Genomic DNA, 20789 nt, shown 5'->3' on the forward strand with positions numbered 1-20789 from the left:
CCCAGTGTGTGGGACTGGATGAGCCTCAGAGGTTCTCTGTCCGGGAGGCAGGACCTTTGCACTCTTTCTATCAAGTGATGAGGGAGGCAGCAACTCACTGATTTTAAAAATAATAATAATAATTTATCCAGGACTGCCCCCTGCTTTTCTGTGTCTTTCCCCTTCTGAAGTTGCAATTTGGGAACGAGTTGTGGAAGTAGCATTGTGGATAGGAAAAACTGGATTAGAACCAAGATTTCTGCTCTCTTATCAGTCCAGTGGAATCTATAAGCTAAACCTCTATGTCCTCCAGTCAACAGCATGGAACTTATTACCCCAGGGGATCCAGGTGAGAAAAACGATTATGACAGTGTGTTGTATGTTCTTGTGTGAGCATTTTTTAATAATCTTCTGGGGCCATAGAAAGATTGACCTCTGTAGCAGATGTTTCCGGATTGGGTTAGAATTGAGATATGATAAGCAATGCAGAAATACATGTTGGTGAGGATGAACTTTGAGGGTGTATTCATTCAGTTTCAGTTAGTATTAGTGTTTGTTTCCTTTCTAATGTACGTTTTTGCTATTGAGTCTGTAAATGATTATTTCCTTAAATATTTGAGATGGTTAAAGTCAGAAACGGTTACTTCTCGGGCAGGAATCCAGGCATTTCTGAGTCACTAAGAAGTTGATTGAGGCCTTGGTTCCAAAATGACCATTTACCTGAGGAGATTGTGATTCACATCGCGGAGTAAATGAGACGGCGTCTAAGTGTCTAAGACACTCCCTTTACGGCTCTTCAGCTTTAAATGACCCACCACCTACCCTATCCTCAAGGCATTACATGAACTACACAAGAGTCAACGTCATGGCCCAGAGAACAGTATCTCACATCTAAGCTAGTTTGACCTGGGCTAATTCCCTTTTGCAGGTTCCACCAACATTCGTTGATGATGATGATTATATGATCTTCCCTAATGAGGGGACCCATCACAATAGCTTCCCCAGTCCTCACAAGAGAGCAAAACTTGAAAGGGCATGATCTTCCGTTAAAACCACAATAACTCAATCTTTTAAAAATTAAGTTTGAAGAACATAATCTTGCTTGGAACACGCATTAGGATTTAGCAAAGCACTCTGTTTTATCTCTTTGGATATCTATTGTATGCCATTCCCCTAAGGTATCAAACAAATAATATGAAGCCACATCATATTTTCTTGCTCTGGGAGACAGGCATGGTAATCACAATTTGTGAATCTTACTTCAGAAAATTCTCTATTGTATGGACTTGTCTGAGCCTTAAGGTCTGAAATGAACAACTCAATTTCTATTCATTTGCTCTTTTTTACAAATTTGCTGCCACCTAACAGCTTGGGTCTGAGCCAGCTCACCTCATTTTGTTTTTGGTCACCAAGATCTTGCTTTGGGTTAGAATAAAATCAAGCAGGAAATGTACCAAAGCCACACTGGGAACGTCATATTGTTGCTGGAAAATGGTAATGTCACCAGAGAGGGATTCTTACTGGGCCTGGTAGCTGCAGGGTGCCATGGGTCTCCATTAATTAGGAAGCATGAGACATACAAGGACACAGAATTGCTTGAATTATTAATATTTTGCATAGTTGTAACATTTTTTTCTTGATTGTCAAGTCCTCTTGAAGCATAGAGGGAAAGGGAATTAGCTATAACTTTAAAATTATAACTCTCAATCAAAATGTCTCAGTTGACATTTTGGGTCGCATAATTCTTTGGGGAGGTCATGGGGAGGGGCTGCCTTGCATGTCATAGGATGTTTAGCAGCATCCCTGGCCTCTGCCCATTGGACACAGTAGTGTACCTTCTGCCCCTTGCAAGATGTGATAATCAAAAATGTCCCCAGATTGCCAAATGTCACTGTCTTCAGCCCCCCCCCCCCCCCCCCCACCAGTTGAGAACCACTGCTTTAGACTGAAGAACGGAAGTTTACTTTCTGGAATTATTTCCCCCCCAGATCATTTTAACACTAGGATCTGGCTTCCTGGTTTGGACAATGGCATTTCCAAAGACTGGAAACAGAACTCGTATAGAGCACAAGACCTTGCAGGATTCCAGGGGTTCTGAGAGTTATGTGAAATTTAGGAATAGAGTTTTGCAATGAGTATTTTGACCCCATTGTTTCCCAGTGAACTTTGGAGGAATTTTAGTGCTCCCTTCTGCCTATCAGTTTAGAACTATTCCTTCACTGATTTAACTTAAATAACAGTTCAATTTTGAATGTGAAATGCTGGTCTGTCTTGTTCCAACATCCTTTCTACCTAACATGTAGCCCAAGCAGTTTGCAGGCTGTGGCTGTCCAGGAAACAAGCAGGGTTTGCCAATCCCATACTAGATCTAAATCATTTGGTGGGACCCTTAATCGCAGACTCCTTGCTGCAAATATCACTCTGGGCCATGGCCACATTTTCTTGATTTGGAGCTGCCTCTCTAGGGAGCCACCAGCTCACCCACGATGGAAGGTTTTCCTGCTTTGAGCCTAGAATAACACGTCAGCTGCTGAGAACACCTCGCGTCCTTTTGATTTCTCTCTGCAGTCACGTTTTATGTTCACTTTCCCAGACCGGATGAACCAGAAATCATGCTTTTTTGGAAACAGATTTTTCATAGGAACTAAACACCCTGACTCGTCAGCAGCCTCGTCCGTGCCTCTAAAGCCCCAGCCTGTGCCATTTCAGCTGAATCAGATGACATCTTCTCAGTCACCTACTTGCGGTGTTCACGTCTCCTGGCTTTTATTTTTTTGATTGAATAACAGGGATGCGTGAGCAGCAGTTAAAATAACAGACCCATGGAAAACGGCCCCCTTCTTAGGCCTGTCTCCTTGTTCCAGGAGTACGGGCGAAAGAGAGACCAATTAGTAGCATGGATTAAAGCTAAAGAAGGAAAATGAACATCCGTGCTTCTTGACCTATGACAAATGTCCACAAGGACAGTTCCTGTCGTGGGTTGACATCACTATAGGGTCAGCTGGTCCCCTAAGGTATTAAGTGGCTCCATCAGCCACAGGGAGGCACAGGAACACTGGTCTTTCTTCCATTCGCACCAGGGAGCTCTTATCCTTAAACGAACTTTGTTTTTTGACCATCTCACTAATTGTGATTGAAAACACCAACTCCCCAGCAATGCACAAGCATTGGAGTTAGCAGCAAGACAGGCCCTAATTGCTCCATTTACATAAAAGTAGAAACATACAACTTCTAAATATAAATCTCTGGCAGTCGTTCCTTTTGCAATTACAGTAAAATAAGGTACCCCAGTTTCACTCCCGGCTCATTCGCGCAGCAAGCTGCTCCACCGGGTTCTCTAAAGGCTGCTCCTCAAAAGAGAATAGAGACATGCAAATGCTCCAGCGTGTAGTTCCGAGCTTTGTGAAATCGCCAGTAAATCAAGCAGCCTCCACTAGGAGAATGACGCGGTGGCAGCGGGCCACTTTGCTAGTACAGTAGCTGGTAGGATCGAAATCCACAATTAGCAAAGAGACAGTGTGCTGGTGTGTGAACGCTCCCTGGCTCGCCTCTGCCCGCGGTGGATCCCGCCCGCCGGCCAAACTGGAGGTCCGGGTCCCTGACATTTGCTGTGGTTTCAGTCCCTGGCATCGAGGGCTGGGTTCAGAGATTCCCAGCTGCACTCACTGAACAGGGATTTTTTTTTTTCTCTCTCTCTCTCTCTCGCTCGCTCTCTCTTTCTCTCCCTGAATTCTTTAGCTGCCAAATGGGGGGAAAAATCAAGAGCTGCTCTTAAAAGAAGTTGCCCTTGCTGGTGCTCCGGGTAAAAATAGAGGCGGCCGCTTAGCTTGGCTTGGCCCTGGCTCCAGGCTTCCCGAGAGCCGCGCTGCGCAGCGGCCGCGTTCCGGCGTGATCCCTGGAAGCTACCAGCAGGTGCTGCTCAAGGTACAGTAGCAGGGCCCAGAAGCCTGGGACCAGAAGGGCCTGGGGTGCGGGGACGTTGCTGGGGGAGGGGGCAGGAAGTGAAAGAGAAACCAAAGTGAGGAACGAGAAGGAGATCTCTGTCTAGAGCGGGGCTCACCAGCCTATGCCCTAAGGGCCCTTGAGTTGGGAAGGGAAAAAAAAAAAAATCCCCAATCCAGAATGGTGCACAGAAGGTAATTTAATCTGCTGGCTTCCTCTACCACCCCTACCTTAATTTTTCCTGAGGTAGAAGTCATTTCCACTTTGGTTCAGCCTCTGAGGTTGGAGAGTCAGGTAGGGAATTAGATCAGAGCTGGTGGCCTGGGCTGGCTGAGCAGGTGGGCACTTCTTTGGCATCCCGTAGCCAGTGTGGTCCCAGAGTCACACAGAGTCACTACAGTGCAGGCACTGTAGATTCCAGTGGCACAAATGTTTGAAAAAGGCCCACCAAGCCTCTCAGAAACTCTTCTTTTCTGAGCACTGTCTTTGACCCTGAAGTTTAGTATTATTTTTCCCACTTTATAGATGAGAATACTGAGGCCCAGAGTTATAGAATTCCTGAGCAGTGGAATTGGGTATGATCCAGGTTTGTTATGTGCCCCCAAATCATGAGGGAACACCATGATGATTTCACAATGCCAGGGGTCATGGGTGGGGAATGGGTGAATTAAATGCACCCTATTCCCTGGACCCCCAGGTCATTTCTCTCCATCCAAAAGGGTGGAGGAGTTGCTTTCCTATAAACTGTTTCAGTTCCTCCAGTTCTAAAATGATGGGCAGTTTTGGAATTCACCACCACTCATCCTATTTCTACCTTTTCCTCTCAGATTCTCTCTTGTCCCTTATAACCTAATAATTTCATTTTCTACTTCATTTCTCCATATCCAGTTCTTGGAGTTCTCCTCCCTATCTGTGCCACCTCCACCCCCCACCCCCCGTATACAACTCAGCATACACATTTTCTGTGGGTTTAGCCAAGAGACCTCTCTTACACAGAAAACTTCTGGTGTCCTAACAGAACCTGCTTAAGTTACACATCAGGAGGCCAGAGCCTCTATATTTTGCTTGTGGGCACAGTGAAAAGTTTATTTTATGCATGTTAAATCCTGCATACAAAACAACATATCTGGTCATATGGCTTTCATTAGCTCCCAATTTTGCACATTTTATCCAACTTGTCATGAGAACCCAGCTTATGCTTCAGCTAGACTCCTTCAAACAATTCTTCTCCACCATTCTTGTCTGAAGATTCCTTCCTCCCGCGTCACTCCCCAGGCTTGGCAACATCCCCCACCTCTCCCCAAAAAGCAAAGCAAAAACTGGCCAACTTTATCCTTCAAGGAATATTCATTTCTTTTCATTAATCTCATGCTATAAGTATAACAATTTAGAAATCATGGACTTGAAGTTCTGGTAAAGCTGAATGATCCATGAGTTTTTTTTTTCTTTGCTGTTTAGTAGCCTGTGATTCTAAAACCCTGACAAAGACACTTACAAAGTTCACTTGCAAAAGAATGACTATTTCTAAATGATTTATGAAGCAGGCATTCAATTTCAAGATGTAAAATGATAGTGTAAGTCAGGGGAGGGGAGGGCATCATCCTATGGGTGTGCATATTTTTCCTAATTCATTCTGAATGAAATCTCTTACTTAAAAAAAAATCAGAATCATTGTAAAGAGCACTAAGAATTTTCTTCCCTGTAAGAAACAATAAAATACTTTTAAAATAGAGGCAGCTTCATGAAGTAACAGATGCTTTATGTAAAGACCTAAAACAGAACCCTAGTATGATGAGACGTGTGTGTATGTGTGAGTAGTAAAAAGAGAAGTTGAAAAATGGACACTCAATGAGCTATCTGTCCAAATCCCTTTTTTTTTCTTAAAGGTAGTCGAGTCACAGCCAGAGGATTCACTGGGCTTTCCATTAGATAATAAATTATGAAATATGTCTCACACTGGAAAAACCAGTCATCCACTGATGTCATCCTGATTCTAACCAATCCCCAACAAAGCCCCAGCCCTCCTCTTTTGAGTGGTACCGATATGTGAGTGTACAAATAAGTAGTACAGTATAAAACTTCACAGTGCCAATACTATAAAGAGGAACTCAGAGAGCTCTGGCCACATGATACAAGAATCTGCTGGCGAAAGAGAGGGGACCGGAAAGGTAATGCTTTTTAACTCTTCCTTAGGAGCGATTTGCACATTCATAATCAGAGGGAATTTTAAAAAGAAATTTACAACTTATTGGCACTTCCATGGGAGTTGCGATTTGTACCTTTTTATATTCTTCAGGCAGGTTAATTCAGCTTTTAATAGTCCTAGAGCATGCAAATAGATTATGTGTTTATACAACCCACTCAGCACATATATACCAGCACATATGCCAAACAGAAAGCTATTTTTAAGAGTTCCATTCGCAAACAGTAAATTCAAGGAACACACACAGACTCACATTCAGAGGGAATCCAAACACTGATAACTTGCACTTATCTAAACGCTACTATTAAGACTCTTGAGTCCTTTCAAGTCATTAAACTTTGAGTTCTATTTCAGACTCTCTTGTAAAACTTAATTGGACTACAAAATGCTTTGGGTTCTCTATATGTGGCTCCAAATAGGTAGATGATGCTGAGTATTATATTACAAAGATGTTTTATTAAGCAGTTATAATGCAAATGCCACCCTATTCTTTTTCACCATACCCCACCGAAAAAAAAAAAAAAGGAGAGGATTTTAAGGCAATATTGATAAAGCCTTAAGAATAGCAATGGAGTAGATCACTTTCCTTGAAGCAGAAGCCCCAAAGGTGATAGATGCCTTAAACCAGGGAAAGTCTTGCAAATAGTTGTTTTGGAAATGGGGCAGGGTATACAATCCAGAGAAGCATTGTTCTATCTGACTGTAATTTTGACAATTTCCTTCTCCTCCTCCCTTTGCACTCAGATGTAATGTTGGTAGTCATGATATTTATTAATTTTTTCCCCCCCAAAACTGCTTTGCTCGACTATAATGCTCTGAATACACTAGGTGTCAGATATAAGCTGACTGTATCTACAGAAACAGAGAGGGCTTATGTGTGGGAAAGAAACCAAGAGGGAAGGAAAGCTTTAACAGATGGACCTCTTAAAGTATTTCTGCATGATAAAAGCAATAAGACAGAAAATGAAAAAAAACAGGGGGGTGGTGGTGGTGAGGGGCATGGAGGGAAAAAAACCTCAGAAAGGCATTGTTTAAGAAGTTACATGTTTCTTTTTCTATGAACACTAAAATCCATGTTGATTTCATCTGCGCTGCTCCTTTGAGGGGGGGAAAAAGAAGCAGGAGAGGAGCCTGCCAATGAATGTCCTGGTGGGGACTGAGGGTAGGGGGCAGGCTGAGAAAACTACCACATGACAGAGAAAATAATTTGGTAATATATTTTAGAGATTCTTTTCCCAGAGGACTAGTTACTCAAGTATAGGAGTGCACTCTTTTGTATGAAACGATGTGGGAAAGGCCAAATGAATGTCGCACCTTATCTGTGAAGTCGAGCAAGCAGTGGTCGGCTGCACTTTTACGTGTGAGTGTGTGCGGGGCAGAAAGGGGAGGCTGAAAGGGGACTGGAGAGCAACTTCCCTGACACTGGCGTGCACAGTGCTGCTTGCCGTTTGACTCTTTCAATACCCTGCCACATTCTGCGGTTGGGAAAAGTAGAGTGTATTATATGACCCCACACAAAAGTTCTATCGCATTCCCTTCTGATCGCCTGCCAGTGTTGATAACCCCAAATACCTGAATATGAATGAATGGGGAAAGGAACATCTCAGGTCCCCTGCATTCAGGCCAGAACTGGCCAAAAGTCTCTTTGGCTTCTGTCTCCTCTGTTCCCTGACCTTCACAACGGGTCCTCTAGGACCTCCGGCAGCCTGGGCCGTCACTTTAAGGACCTGGTGGGCTTTTCACTACTTAGGGCCATGGTGGCTGGCTAGGGCAGAGGAGAGGTGGGGGCTTATTTTCTCAGTCAAGTCATCCCTGTTAACTGAGAACAGTGCATTTGTTTGGAAGTGCCCCTGCTTCTCGCCCCTGCCCCCCAAAAACCCAACAATAACAACAACAAAAAACCCACCAAAAAAAAAGAAAAAAGAAAAAAGAGGAAGAAAGTGAATCAAGAGGATTGGAAAAAAATTAAAACAAAGTCGCGCAAATTTAAGGTAATTTAATTCAGAAGGGAAAGTAGAACCCTGAGCATGGCGCTACTTGAAGAGAGGTGTGTATGAGGGAGCAAAGGAGCAGAAGGAAAGCAGCCTGTCAGAAAATGGGCTGTCCCTCCCCTCCCTAGTCACAGCCTTTACTCACTGACAAACTCCCTCCCTCTCCCATTCACTCACTCACTTAGGGCCAATCCGTTCTCTCTCTCTCTCCCTCTCTCTCTCTCTCTCTCTCTCTCTCTCTCTCTCTCTCTCTCTCTCTCTCTCTCTCTCTCTCTCTCTCTCTCTCCCTCTCTCTCCTTTTCCCCCCTCCCTCTCTCCTCTCTCTCTCTCTCTCTCCCCCCTCTCCCTGTCTCTCTTTCTGTCTCTCCCTGTCTCTCTCTCCTCCCTTCCTCTCTCTGTCTCTGTCAGCCCCCCCACCCTGCTCTCCCTCCCCCTTCCCTCCCTCCCTCTCCCTCCCTCCCTCCCCCCTCCCTCCCTCCTCTCTAACTCGGAGACAGTCAGGACTCTCCTCCCTGACAGCCACAAACCTACAGCACTCACTGCATTCAGAGAGGGAACCTGCAAACAAAACTTCACAGAAAACTTTTTGTTCTTGTTCCAGAGAATTTGCTGAAGAAAAGGAAAAAAAAAAAAAAAACCGAAAGAAAAAAAAAAAAAACCTGTGCGTGAGGGGGGAGGAAAAGCAGGGCCTTTTAAAAAGGCAATCACAACAACTTTTGCTGCCAGGATGCCCTTGCTCTGGCTGAGAGGATTTCTGTTGGCGAGTTGCTGGATTATAGTGAGGAGTTCCCCCACCCCAGGATCCGAGGGGCACGGTGCAGCCCCCGACTGCCCGTCCTGTGCCCTGGCCACCCTCCCAAAGGATGCACCCAACCCTCAGCCGGAGATGGTGGAGGCGGTCAAGAAGCACATTTTAAACATGCTGCACTTGAAGAAGAGACCCGATGTCACCCAGCCCGTGCCCAAGGCGGCGCTTCTCAACGCGATCAAAAAGCTTCATGTGGGCAAAGTGGGAGAAAACGGGTATGTGGAGATTGAGGATGACATCGGCAGGAGGGCAGAAATGAATGAACTCATGGAGCAGACATCAGAGATCATCACATTTGCGGAGTCAGGTTGGTGCTGGCACTGGTGGGGGGTGGGGGGAGTAAAATATATTTCTCTGACAGTCCGAGGAGGAACTTCTTTTCCCTCCAGCTATAAACCGCTTGGAAAGGTTGTTCGTTCTTAGGTGATGGTAGCAGATGGAGGGGAGGCTGGGAGGGGGAGAGGGCTTCACAGAAACGGAATTCTTCCAGGTCGAACTCCCTGGCTGGGGATGACTTGCTTACACTTGCTAACTCAGCCGGACACCCAGGGAGGAAGCTGTCCGCCAATCTCGAGCTGGAAGCCAGGCAGCGAGGGGCTCTCCTCCCCCCTGCCTAGGAAAGAAACCCAGGCAGCCGCAGGAAAGCGGGGGCATTTTCGGGTGCTAGGGGAGCAGAGGAGGCTTCCGAAACCCCATCCAAAGTTTTGATTCGGGGGCGGGGTGTGGGAGTGCGGTGATCGGGGTAGAATGGCACAGATGAAGTCATTATCTTAAAACAAACCTTCCCCTTTAAAAGTCCAACGAGGGGCCACAGATCCGAGAAGCAGGGCAGAGTTACTAGTGACAGGCACTTTTACCTTTAGAAAACTGTGTCCCTAAGTGCAGAGGCTCCACGGTTTAAGCAGTAAAGGGCTACTTTGGAGGACAATTCACATTGAACCAGCAGTCACTTTTGGAATACTGACTTTTGCTCTCTCTCGTTCTTTTTTTTTTAGATTGAAAAAAAAGAGAGAGAGAGAGAGAGAGGGTTTTGTTCTCTGTAAAGTTACCAAGAGCTCTCTGCCAAGGAATGCAACCTTGACAAAGTGCTCTCAGATACTACGCTGAACTCTCACTCAATCCTTAAGAGGAAAAACTTTAATAGATTCTCATCGTTGTCCCAGGACCATGCTAACCTGTTGCTGAATAGAAAATACCTGTCAGAAAGTCTGGGCCAGAGACCTGGAGCCAGGCTGTTTTTCTAGTTCCATGACAAAGATCACTTTGCATGCCCCAAGCCCATGCACGGCGGGGCGCACACATGTGTCAGTGCCATGTCACTTTCCCTGTGATGCCACGCTAAAGAATTGTACGTCTTGCCAAAGCCATTCGAAAGGAATGCCATTGTTTTGTGTGGTAGAACATATGGCCAGTTAAGTATGTGCAGGGACTCCTAGCATTTTTGTTTAAAAGTTTGCCGCAGCAGTATAAACAATTAAGGCAACACTCAGAATTTCCAGTCCTGAAAACCTGTTGACTCAGATGTTCTGTTTTCCAGAAAACCATGCAGGACTGGGCATCCTTTGGGGAGCAGAGAACCTGCTGGCCTCGTGGCTTGCCCCTGTAGGAGAAACCTCGGTGCCACAAGTCCTCAGGCCCTTAAGCTCTCTCACCAGAAGCCTCTTTTTCTCTCTTTAGGGCAGGTCTTAGCTTTCTTTCCATAAATCTTTCCTGGTGCAACTCCAAAGGACGTGCTGATTATGACTATCATTTGAAGGCAATTGAGGAAAAAAGTCAGGCTGGAGTTTTCAAGTCGCCAGCCAGTTTTTCTCAAACCTTCACAGTTGTAAAGTAGGAAAGGAAAACCTTGGGTCCTATGAGTGGGATGGATTCCAGCCGTGTAAAGGGCTGCTCCACGTACTGACATGAGGATATGAGCTTTCATATACCGACTGGTCACACATGATGGCGCCAAATGAAATGCCTAATCAATTGGCTTTAATGTCACATGACAAAGTTTATCTGTGTCCTCCACCAGTGCCTGGCCATCAACCGAGGGATCCGGTCTTTTAGTTATACACCTGAGCTAGCAATATGGCCTTCTTTCTGACTTATTGGACTTTTAAAGCACATCATTCTCTTGGCATTCAGGAACTTTTGCAGTGAAAGAATTTGACCATTTGCCTTCCTTCAGTGGTACCTCTCAGTGCTGAACTTCTCAGTTATAGGAGATTCTTTTTAAAAATAAAAATTAAAAAAATTCTGCTAGGTGTTTAGTTTGAAAGAAACTGCACTGCTTTTTGAAAAGGTGATTCATTTAATTTACAAGTTGCCTAAAGTTTAAGGTTTGTAATGGAAAACTCCTCCCAGTTGAGTTTATAACTTGACTTTGGGTGAGCTGCTGGATGCTGAGAAGAGGTTGACTACATTGGTTTATTTTTCCTCATCTCAGAGGTTTTACACATCAGATTTAAGTTGAATTCCTATTATTTCACAGATTTAATGACTGTTCTTTAGTAGACAGTCCATTCTCTGAGTACAATGTGAGCATTTTGATGCCAATTTTGCTATGCAGGGAAAGATTTATCATCTGAAGGATTGCAGACAATATATAAAAATGAAAAGCAGTGATCCATGTCTTTGTTGCTTTGGAATAACTGAACCTTAATATTCCAGCCATCCAAAATGTCAAGATTTTTGGAGGAAAGGACATTTTCTTTATTTTAAAACTATTCTTTGTACAGCATGAAAGCCAGTTGATAAAAGTATCACCTGTGTGCATGCTACAGACGCATACCCAGAGAAGTGCTTTTCGGCTACGAGTGCCTTCAGTTTGGGGATACATATCTCGTGCTTGTCTCTTTTCTCTTTGATTGCTTGATAAAGCCAAGATATGGTCACAGGAGTTGAGGTGCCTAAGAACTAATGCCTAGAACTCTTTTTACCTGAGTTTGTCTCATTGGGCTCAGGTAGAATGTGCCTATGTTTGTACAGCTAATGTGAGTTGTTATTGAGTTAGAAGAAGGGAATTAACTCTAAGGCACCCTGAAGTTTATTTCAACAAATAAAAATGGTGTCTTTTTATTCTATCACCAAAGAATGCTCACCAAGGTTAGTGTCTTGTCTGTTTAGGATAAGAGCCTCAGGGTTTACTTTAAGGCCTTAAAGAGATGTCCTTGCTACAGAAGAGAGGCAAAAGAGTCAGCTGTCACTATACTCATACATCGACAATAAAGCTAAAATTGATGGCTTTCTTGGCTGCTGTACCTTATTTTATCTATGATAGTAACTGGCCAGTCAATGCCCAGCAATCAACTGTTGAGTCTCCCTCCATACACTGCCAAATTTACAGGCTGATTCTGATAATTAACTTAGCCAATCGACTGCACATGTTAAAGAAAGGTAAGGGAAAGCAAGAAAACTGAAACACCAAGAAATGGAAAATGCTCACAGAATCTAGATTTTGTCAAAAGCAACACATAAATCTCCCCTCTTGGAGATTACTATTTACAGAAAGCTTGAGTTATAAAATTAGGTTGCCCAGAGAGGGGTCTAAGAAGGCTTGTTTGGATGGCCATCTTCTCCCACCCTAACGAAACCCACCCCAAAGTGAAGTTAACTCCTCCTGTTCCACGCCTGTCTTCTCAACTTCTCCTGTGAGGTCCCCCTCACTGACCAAAGCCTGTAAGGGTTGCACACTGTCTTCTCTGAATAACGGGGAATGACTGGCCACAAGAGGGCGTATTCCAAAGGCTTTTGCCTTTCGCTAGTTAAATCTTCCAGTGAAACCCAATCTTACCTCCTGGAAGCCCCAGTCCTTAGCGCCCTAATCTTAGTGATTTTTCAGTCACCTTCTGCCTCGCTTCCTCTCATCCTCCTATAAGACTATAAGAATTGTATGGGATGGGAACATATCACCATCTATGACACGTGAAATGAGGCAGAAGGAAAGGAAGTGGGGATGCTGGTGATATGTGTAAGCATTCCGGAGCCCAATGGACCGCAGAGGGGTGATAAATGTTAAAAGCAAACAGAGCAGAGCCTAGAGAAATGTGACTGTGACTCATCAGCAGTACTGATTTGTTCACGTCTGTCCCCTAATACGGTCGCCTGGGCTTTATGCAAAAACGTCATCGGTCTTCCTTGATTTTCTTGCCCAGATCTCCTGCCTTATTAATGCTTTTCACTAGCAACAAATGACAAGTGACTTCCAATGGGGAGGGAAAAAGCCTATTTATTTAACGCCTTTTGGGAACATGGTGTTCAGCTTCTGAGGATGCGTTTGTTTCCGAACAGAGGGTGTGTACAGAAATGGTGGATAAAAAGATTTAGAAAGAGATTAACAGTAGTTTTGCCTTTGGGAAATAGGTATTGGGGTCAGGGGTGGGGGAGGTGTTAGGGTGTAAGTTCAATTTTGGCATTTGGAGAATTGGGAGTAATACCTTCCCAGGCACTTCTCTTGAAACACATATTTGTCTTGGCCCCTCTTCTGCTAAAATATACTTGAGTATGATTTCTTAACTGAAGTTCAGAATTCTTCATACTTGACTGGTTCCTAGATCCAAAATCAAATGTGTAAAAGTTCTCAGGAACTTTGGAAGAAGTCTGAATTTCTGTGGGTGGAACCTTAGGAATTTTTCTACTTCTTTAGGAAGCTAAAACCCTTTTCTTCCTAAATAGTTCACATTCTTTTTCATCACTATATAAATGGAAGGGGCATTGATGATGGATGTTTGTGGCCGGGCATTTACAGCTCAGTAGTGGATCCCACAGAAAGATATCAAGGCTAAAAAATGAACCAAGATAACTTGGGACCAAACCTGTAGTTCTATTACAGGCAAGATCCCCTACTGGAGATTCAAGGAGAAATAACCTTTAACACCTTATTTGCTGCCTTCTGCAGAAACCCCTGGAGACACAGTTCAAAGGCAAAGTTAGTGCATCAAGGGAAACACACACTCTGTATGCCCTTGCTATTGACTATAACATAACCAGACACAGAGAAACTTTGGTAAAGAATGGAAAATTAAAATAACACTTGTTTCAGGGAGGCTTCTGCCTCACCCCTGCCGGCCATGGTGAGTTTAATACTCTGTATAAGCAACAAGGCTTTCCACATTAACATTGGAGACATAATTATTACCCATATGTAGAAAGACAACATACTTTAAGCAGAACCCTGGTGAGGAAAACAACAACAAAAGGAAACACTGTATGTGTATATTGCTTATTTAATTGGAAAACTTTATGCGCCCAGGAACCTGAGATGCAGGACTTTGAGAAGCCTAGCATTTTGCATCATCGTAGCGTGGGGGAAGGGCACGACAACAGGCTTGGTTGCTTAACCCTTGGCATCCTCTCCGGATCGAGTTATTAAAAGCATTTGAGTAATTCTGGAAGCAAAAGAATATGTGCTGCAAGCATATTTTCAGGTATTTTTACCTCCAGATTTCAAAGTCCAATCCTTCCCACTCATTGTATTTCCAAAGTATTTCCTATAAGGTGCAAAATTTATCCCTCCTATCCATTTTTTCTCCCTCTCTTTTTTTCTCTCAATATGGTATATGTCCACCAAACTCATAGAGGTTTGAGTGGTGAAATATTATCACCCACATGGGTTTGCGTGGGACTTTCTTAGTGAATTACTCAGGCAGAGCAGGCTGTGATACAAGACTTGCTCACAAGCCTCCGGAGGGAAAAAATAGCACAGAGGATGAAAAGAATATTACCAGAGAGTAGGTAATGAAAGGTTAGCAAAGCAACCAGCTATATCTGGTTAGATAACTAATAGTGAGGGAATCCAATGCACACCTGTATAAAACTAAGGCTATACCTGCTCACAAGGCATTATGGGAAAGCTTCCATTTCAGGATTTTACAGCAGGAGATAATTAAGTCAAACCTGAAACTGACGAGAAATTGATCCTAAACACCTCAGCCTTAGGCAAGCTTTTTCTATTTTTCAAATTGTCATGCACAGAGATTTGAAGATGGGGGCATCTTGAAGGCTTTACTGCAGTATAGCTGTCTCTCTCGGATAATACACAGATAAAGGGAATGCAATAAATTGATGAGTTATTTATTACATTTTTCATCTCTAAGAAATCTGAGGGTTTCTATGTATTTCTGAAACTACAAGCCTGATAAATATTAATTCCATCTCAGCTTCCAGCAGTTTCATTCTCCCCGCTCCCCCATCTGCAATGAAAGCTAATGTAAAAGAAAAAAAATGCACTGCTTAATAAGTCAGAATACAATAGAACTTTTAAAATGTACCTGCATATAAGGTAGGCATTAGGAAGACTTGGATCTCTCTCTTCCCCCTGTTCTCCTGAGCATTATGGCAACGGCATTTTCATGAAATTGGATCTCAGTTTTGTGTTTTTTTTTCCCCCTGATAAAATATCATGCAATGTACAAACAGCAGTTCCAGAAATGGACACCAGGAGAAGGAGGCGACAGGCATGTCAATTAGTAGGGGGAAAATCCAAATGTCAGAAATATGGGGGAGAGATAAAGCATGCGAGCAATTCATGCAAATGCCGGGAACAGAGTCTTTCAGTTCAGATAATTAAACGCGTGCATAAATCAGCCCTCGTGCCTCCCCACAATATGCAGACGATGCCATCTAGTTAATTATCAGCCAAGACCAGGATGTAAGTCATTTTATGATGCCTCTCTGATCCTAATATAACAGCACCTGACAGATTGAGGCCCCTCTAATGAGTCCTCTCTTTGTACAATCCTCTCTCAGGAACACTAAATCATTTGCTTCCAACGTACAGCTGCCTGTGAGGAAGGGGCGGGGCGATAGCCAGCATCAGAAAGAGACCTGCTTTCCTGAAATGAGGGGCTGGAAGCGGTGGGGAGGCCAAACAAGCCCCATAAAAGCAGTTTGCATGCTGCCATCCTTGTTCTAGTTGGCTAATTTACCCTTCCTCCTCCTGCCTCAAGCCCCATAAGCATCTGTATAAGTGTCTGGGCTTTATTCATGGAAAGACCAATGGGTGGGGGTCAACACCGCTATCTGAACTTTCTCTTTCCCCTGAGTACCATCTTCCCTCCCCTCAACCCTGCCTGTCAAGCCTGGGTAAGAGCAGAGCCAGAGCCTGTGGGAATGAGTTACCTGAAACCCAGGGAGCTTTCCCATCCCTGGGACCCGCCGGGATCTCCAGTTTCACACACTTTCCTAGAAAAACAAAACACGACCTGTGCCCTCTGGCTTCTCTAATTTAGCAGCTACTATCTCTCTGTCTTTAGAGTGACACCCTCCACAGTTTAAGATTTCAGAAGCTGACCTGCATAGGTGCAGAAGAGGCAAGGACAGGTAACTTGCTAACATTCTCCCGGGGGCAGCTGAAATTCCCACCCTCCAGTTTGCAAAGGTTTTGGAGGCTCCCGCCATCCTTTCCCTCTGGTCTCGGAGGGACACTACAACCTTAAAATCTGCTGCCCATTGACTTCTTAGGTTAAAATAATTAAACCCTCCTTCCTGGAATCTTCTCTTTCACTTTCTTAAAGCAAACAAACAAACAACAACAAACCCCATCAATTCTTAGGCAAAGGGGAGTACTGGATGTGTTTTGGAAAAAAATCATCATGCATCCTACAAAAAGACGGTCACCCCCCTCTTACTGCTCATCGCTCTGGTGATCTGATCATAAACGCGGCATTCTCACTCATTTCAATTCTTTCCAGAGACACAAGGTCTAAGTCAAAGGAACTTCCCTCTCCACGGCCATCATCCTAGAAAAGCTATAGAAAGATGCCGGAGAACCTTCCGGACACATTTTCAGCCCTTCCCAGCCCTTCTGTCAGTGAATTTACCACTATCATAATCACCGCGTGCAGAGTGTGTTAAGAACAGAATCTACAGTGTGCAGTGCAGAGAAAAACCTGCCTTCTGCTGCAGAGAACTTGAAACTGTGCCTAAAATTTATAGTACCGTAAACATCTCAGGGCTGAGAGTGATAAGTATAGCTGGATTTCCGTTAGCTATAGAAATCCAGGCGGGGAGATTCTCCTAGGGAGTTGCAAGTTATAAGATGAACATTTAATATTGTTCTCGGATTTGTACGTGGGATGCCTGTGGGGGCTGAGGCAGCCGGACTCCTGTAAACAGGTACATAGAGATGGTTGTTCCGTCAAAGAGGCCACATTTCTATGCTCCACCAAGTGCTAAAAAATATAAGTGAGGGGAAATGTTTGACCAGTCGAAGAATTGTAGTCTGGACACCTGCTCTTCACAGTCAGTGCGGTTGCATGAATAAACATGCAGGTCCTGATGAAAAGAGAAGGAAATCATGACTTTCTAAATTTAGAGTTAGGCAAGAGCTGAGTGGTCATGGACTCCAACTGCCTTGATATGATAGTAGCAACAGTTGCTAATTGAAATATGTTACTGGGGCTCTTTAAGCTGTAGTTGAAGGGAAGGAGGCTAAAATAGGGCATTCGAAGGGAGGGGTGAACTCTCTTAAACTAATCAAACTCAATCGATGCCAAGGATGCCTCCGTTTGTTAACTAGGATTTCAGGTAATTGCCCACTTTCTGCCCAGCCCCGGCCTAAGGCAGTGAGTGAGGCCATGGGTTGGGGGCTGGGTGGGGGGTAATGCAGATGGGCAGGAGGGCCATGGCCGAGGAGGCTCCTGGAGGAAGTGCTGTCCTGTCTGATAACTGAAACAGAATTAGACACAATCTGGGTGTATGTGTTGGAGGTAATGGGCAGGAATAGCTTCTGCAGAGCCCTGAAGTTCTGGGCGGTTTTTGTTTTAGCCTGAAGGAAGTAATGTGTCATGGACTGGATTTAAAAGAGGGAGTCGAGTGATCAGATTGGTCTTTGGGAAAGGTGCCTTCAGCTGCTTAAAAAAATCACTGGAGACAGAGACCTGCCTCAATGAAGGAGCAAGAGATGAAAGAAAAGGTTGTGGCAGTAACCCAGGGAAGAAATGCTGGGGGAGTGAAGCAGGGTTGAGGTAGGAGAGGAGGAAGGTAACAAGTCTGCATCCGTCCACGCAGACCCACAGCTGGGGCCTACTTGGGTGTATGTGTGATGATATTAATTCCACTGCCTGCCACAGCTCACAGTATGTTTTTGTTTATGTTATCTCATATGATGCTTCCAAACCTGTGAGATCATGGGGCATGTGTCACCGCCTTCATTCCCATTTTATAGATGATGAAACTGAGATTAAGCAAATCATCCACCTACGTGCTGCTGATGAGTGGTCCAGCAGGTGCCCACATCCAGACCTTGTCCATTCTAACAGGGGTCAGCAAACATTTTGTGTAAAGGGTCGGATGGTACATATCTTAGGCTTTGTAGACTGTAGACTCCATTGCAACTGTGCTGCAGTGCAAAAGCAGCCAGAGACAGCATATAAGGAAATGAGCATAGCTGTGTTCCAATAAAACATTATCTGGGAACAGTAAAATTTGAATTTCATACAATTCTCAGATGTCACAAAATATTATTTTCTGTTTTTCTTTTTTTTTTTAAATCTCATCTTCTTATAAACGTAAAACCCATCCTCAGCTGGCAGGCCATACAGAAACAGGAGGTGGGTGGAATTTGGCCCGCAGGTACAGTCTGCTGACCCCTGTCTCTTTCCTAGATGGCCCATGCGGAAGATTCATGCTCGCCCGCAGCTAGTGAGTAGAGGCGAGCTCTGGAACTAAGGCGAGCTCTGGAACTAACGCGTGTCCCTGCTCTCTCTTGTGCTGTGTTTCATCTTCAGGCACAACCAGGAAGACGTTGCACTTTGAGATTTCCAAGGAGGGCAGCGACCTGTCGGTGGTGGAACGCGCAGAAGTCTGGCTCTTCTTAAAAGTCCCCAAGGCCAATAGAAATAGGACCAAAGTCACCATCCGCCTATTCCAGCAGCAGAAGCACCCGCAGGGCAGCGTGGACGCAGGGGAGGAGGCCGAGGAAGTGGGCTTAAAGGGGGACAGGAGTGAACAGTTGATTTCGGAAAAGGTGGTGGATGCTCGGAAGAGCACCTGGCACATCTTTCCCATCTCCAGCAGCATCCAGCGTCTGCTGGACCAGGGCCGGAGCTCCCTGGACATTCGGATTGCATGTGAGCAGTGCCAGGAGACCGGCGCCAGCCTGGTGCTCCTGGGCAAGAGGAAGAAGAAAGAAGAGGAAGGGGAAGGGAGGAAGAAGGACGGAGGAGAGGCAGGGGCCGGGGGCGACGAGGAGAAGGAGCAGTCGCACAGACCCTTCCTCATGCTGCAGGCCCGGCAGTCGGAAGACCACCCGCATCGCCGGCGTCGGCGGGGCCTGGAGTGCGACGGCAAGGTCAACATCTGCTGTAAGAAACAGTTCTTCGTCAGCTTCAAGGACATCGGCTGGAACGACTGGATCATCGCGCCCTCCGGCTACCACGCCAACTACTGCGAGGGTGAGTGCCCAAGCCACATTGCGGGCACCTCGGGGTCCTCACTGTCCTTTCATTCGACGGTCATCAACCACTACCGCATGCGGGGCCACAGCCCCTTTGCCAACCTCAAGTCGTGCTGCGTGCCCACCAAGCTGAGGCCCATGTCGATGCTGTACTACGACGATGGCCAGAACATCATCAAAAAGGACATCCAGAACATGATAGTGGAGGAGTGTGGGTGCTCCTAGGTCCAGGGGCGGGGACAGGGGACAAGAGTGGTCCAGAGAAGACAGTGGCACAGTGAAGAAAAATTTTACAGTTTCTGAGTTAACAATCAGAGAAATAGAAATCAAACAACAACAGCAACAAAAACCCACAAAAAAAAAAAGCTAAAAAGTAAACCTGAACCAGATGAAGGAACATGTGGGAAAATCCTTAGGCGGGGCTCAGAGGTGAAGCAGTGAAGGAGCTGGGAACTGGGAGGGAGGGAGATGATGGCGTGCCCTTCATTTCTTCTAATATCAAGCTGATGACGGGGTGGGGATGTCCTCTCCCCAGTCACGGCTGTCTTTCAGAGAGAGCCTTGAAGTCAACTTGTCTAGTCTGCAATAGCGTGGGCTGTCACTTCCAAATAGCATCTAGAAAGCCATGAGTTTGAAAAGGCCATTGACAGGCACTTTCCCACCCATTTCCCCAGATCATAGGGTATGTCTGTGCAACACTATTTCTGTGTATATCAGTGCGCGCGCACACACACACACACACACACACACACACACAGGCAGACATTCCACATACCCCATACCTACACATAACTGGTAAAAAAAAAACCCAATATCATGCAGGTGGTCACACTTCCTTTCTCTGTACCACTTTTGCAACAAAATGAAACAACAACAAAAAAACACCATAAAAATTATTGAAAACAAGAATGGGAAGAGTGAGAGGATCAAAGAGAAACGAATACCAAGTTCCATTTCGTTAAGGTGCTTATGATCTTAGAACTATGCAACCTAATAGGTTTGAAACTGTTTACCTGAGAGAGAACAAAAAGAGAGACTTTTTTGTATCGGAAGTAACCTGATTAATTTTTATTTTCTTCAAGGAGAGATACTTGAAAGGAATATGTTTGTCCATCTGTTGGATCCAAACATTTCTATATTTTGTAAATGTTTTTTTTTATCGTTTACTATTTGCACTACAATGGTGTTGACCTGTCTAATCCTTATTTAACAAGTATTTTCTTGGGGTGGGCGGGTGGGGGTTAAGAGCTGCACTTAATGTGAGCTATAAAAGAACTGCTACAGCACACAAAATAGCTATTTTTATTATTATAATTATAATTATTATTATTATTTTGTACCTTTAAAAAATAGACACATACACCAAAGACATTTGTGTGAGCCTTTAAACAGTCTGTCTGTGGTTGGTTATCATTCGCCATCAATGAGTCAGGGGTTTGGATTCAAGGTTGAGTAGGGTGGATTGTGTTCAGGCTTAAAAGACCT

The 20789-nt window shown here is 44.7% G+C and overlaps 1 protein-coding gene across 2 annotated transcripts; it reads left to right on the forward strand.

The window, feature by feature from the left end:
• The first annotated feature begins 6008 nt into the window (after nucleotides 1-6008).
• Nucleotides 6009-20512, forward strand: INHBA (inhibin subunit beta A). 2 transcript variants are annotated; one of them, XM_077119417.1, is made up of 3 exons: nucleotides 6009-6089; nucleotides 8717-9230; nucleotides 18637-20512. In XM_077119417.1, exons 2-3 carry the CDS (start codon nucleotides 8843-8845, stop codon nucleotides 19527-19529), a joined length of 1281 nt encoding a protein of 426 aa, XP_076975532.1. In that variant the 5' UTR covers nucleotides 6009-6089; nucleotides 8717-8842; the 3' UTR covers nucleotides 19530-20512. The 2 variants fall into 2 exon arrangements, with proteins under 2 accessions (XP_076975532.1, XP_076975528.1); XM_077119413.1 differs by lacking the exon at nucleotides 6009-6089 and having other exon boundaries at nucleotides 8608-9230.
• The last annotated feature ends 277 nt before the right edge of the window (nucleotides 20513-20789 follow it).

The sequence above is a fragment of the Tamandua tetradactyla genome, chromosome 1, assembly GCF_023851605.1.
Source record: "Tamandua tetradactyla isolate mTamTet1 chromosome 1, mTamTet1.pri, whole genome shotgun sequence".
Classification (NCBI taxonomy): Eukaryota; Metazoa; Chordata; class Mammalia; order Pilosa; family Myrmecophagidae; genus Tamandua; species Tamandua tetradactyla.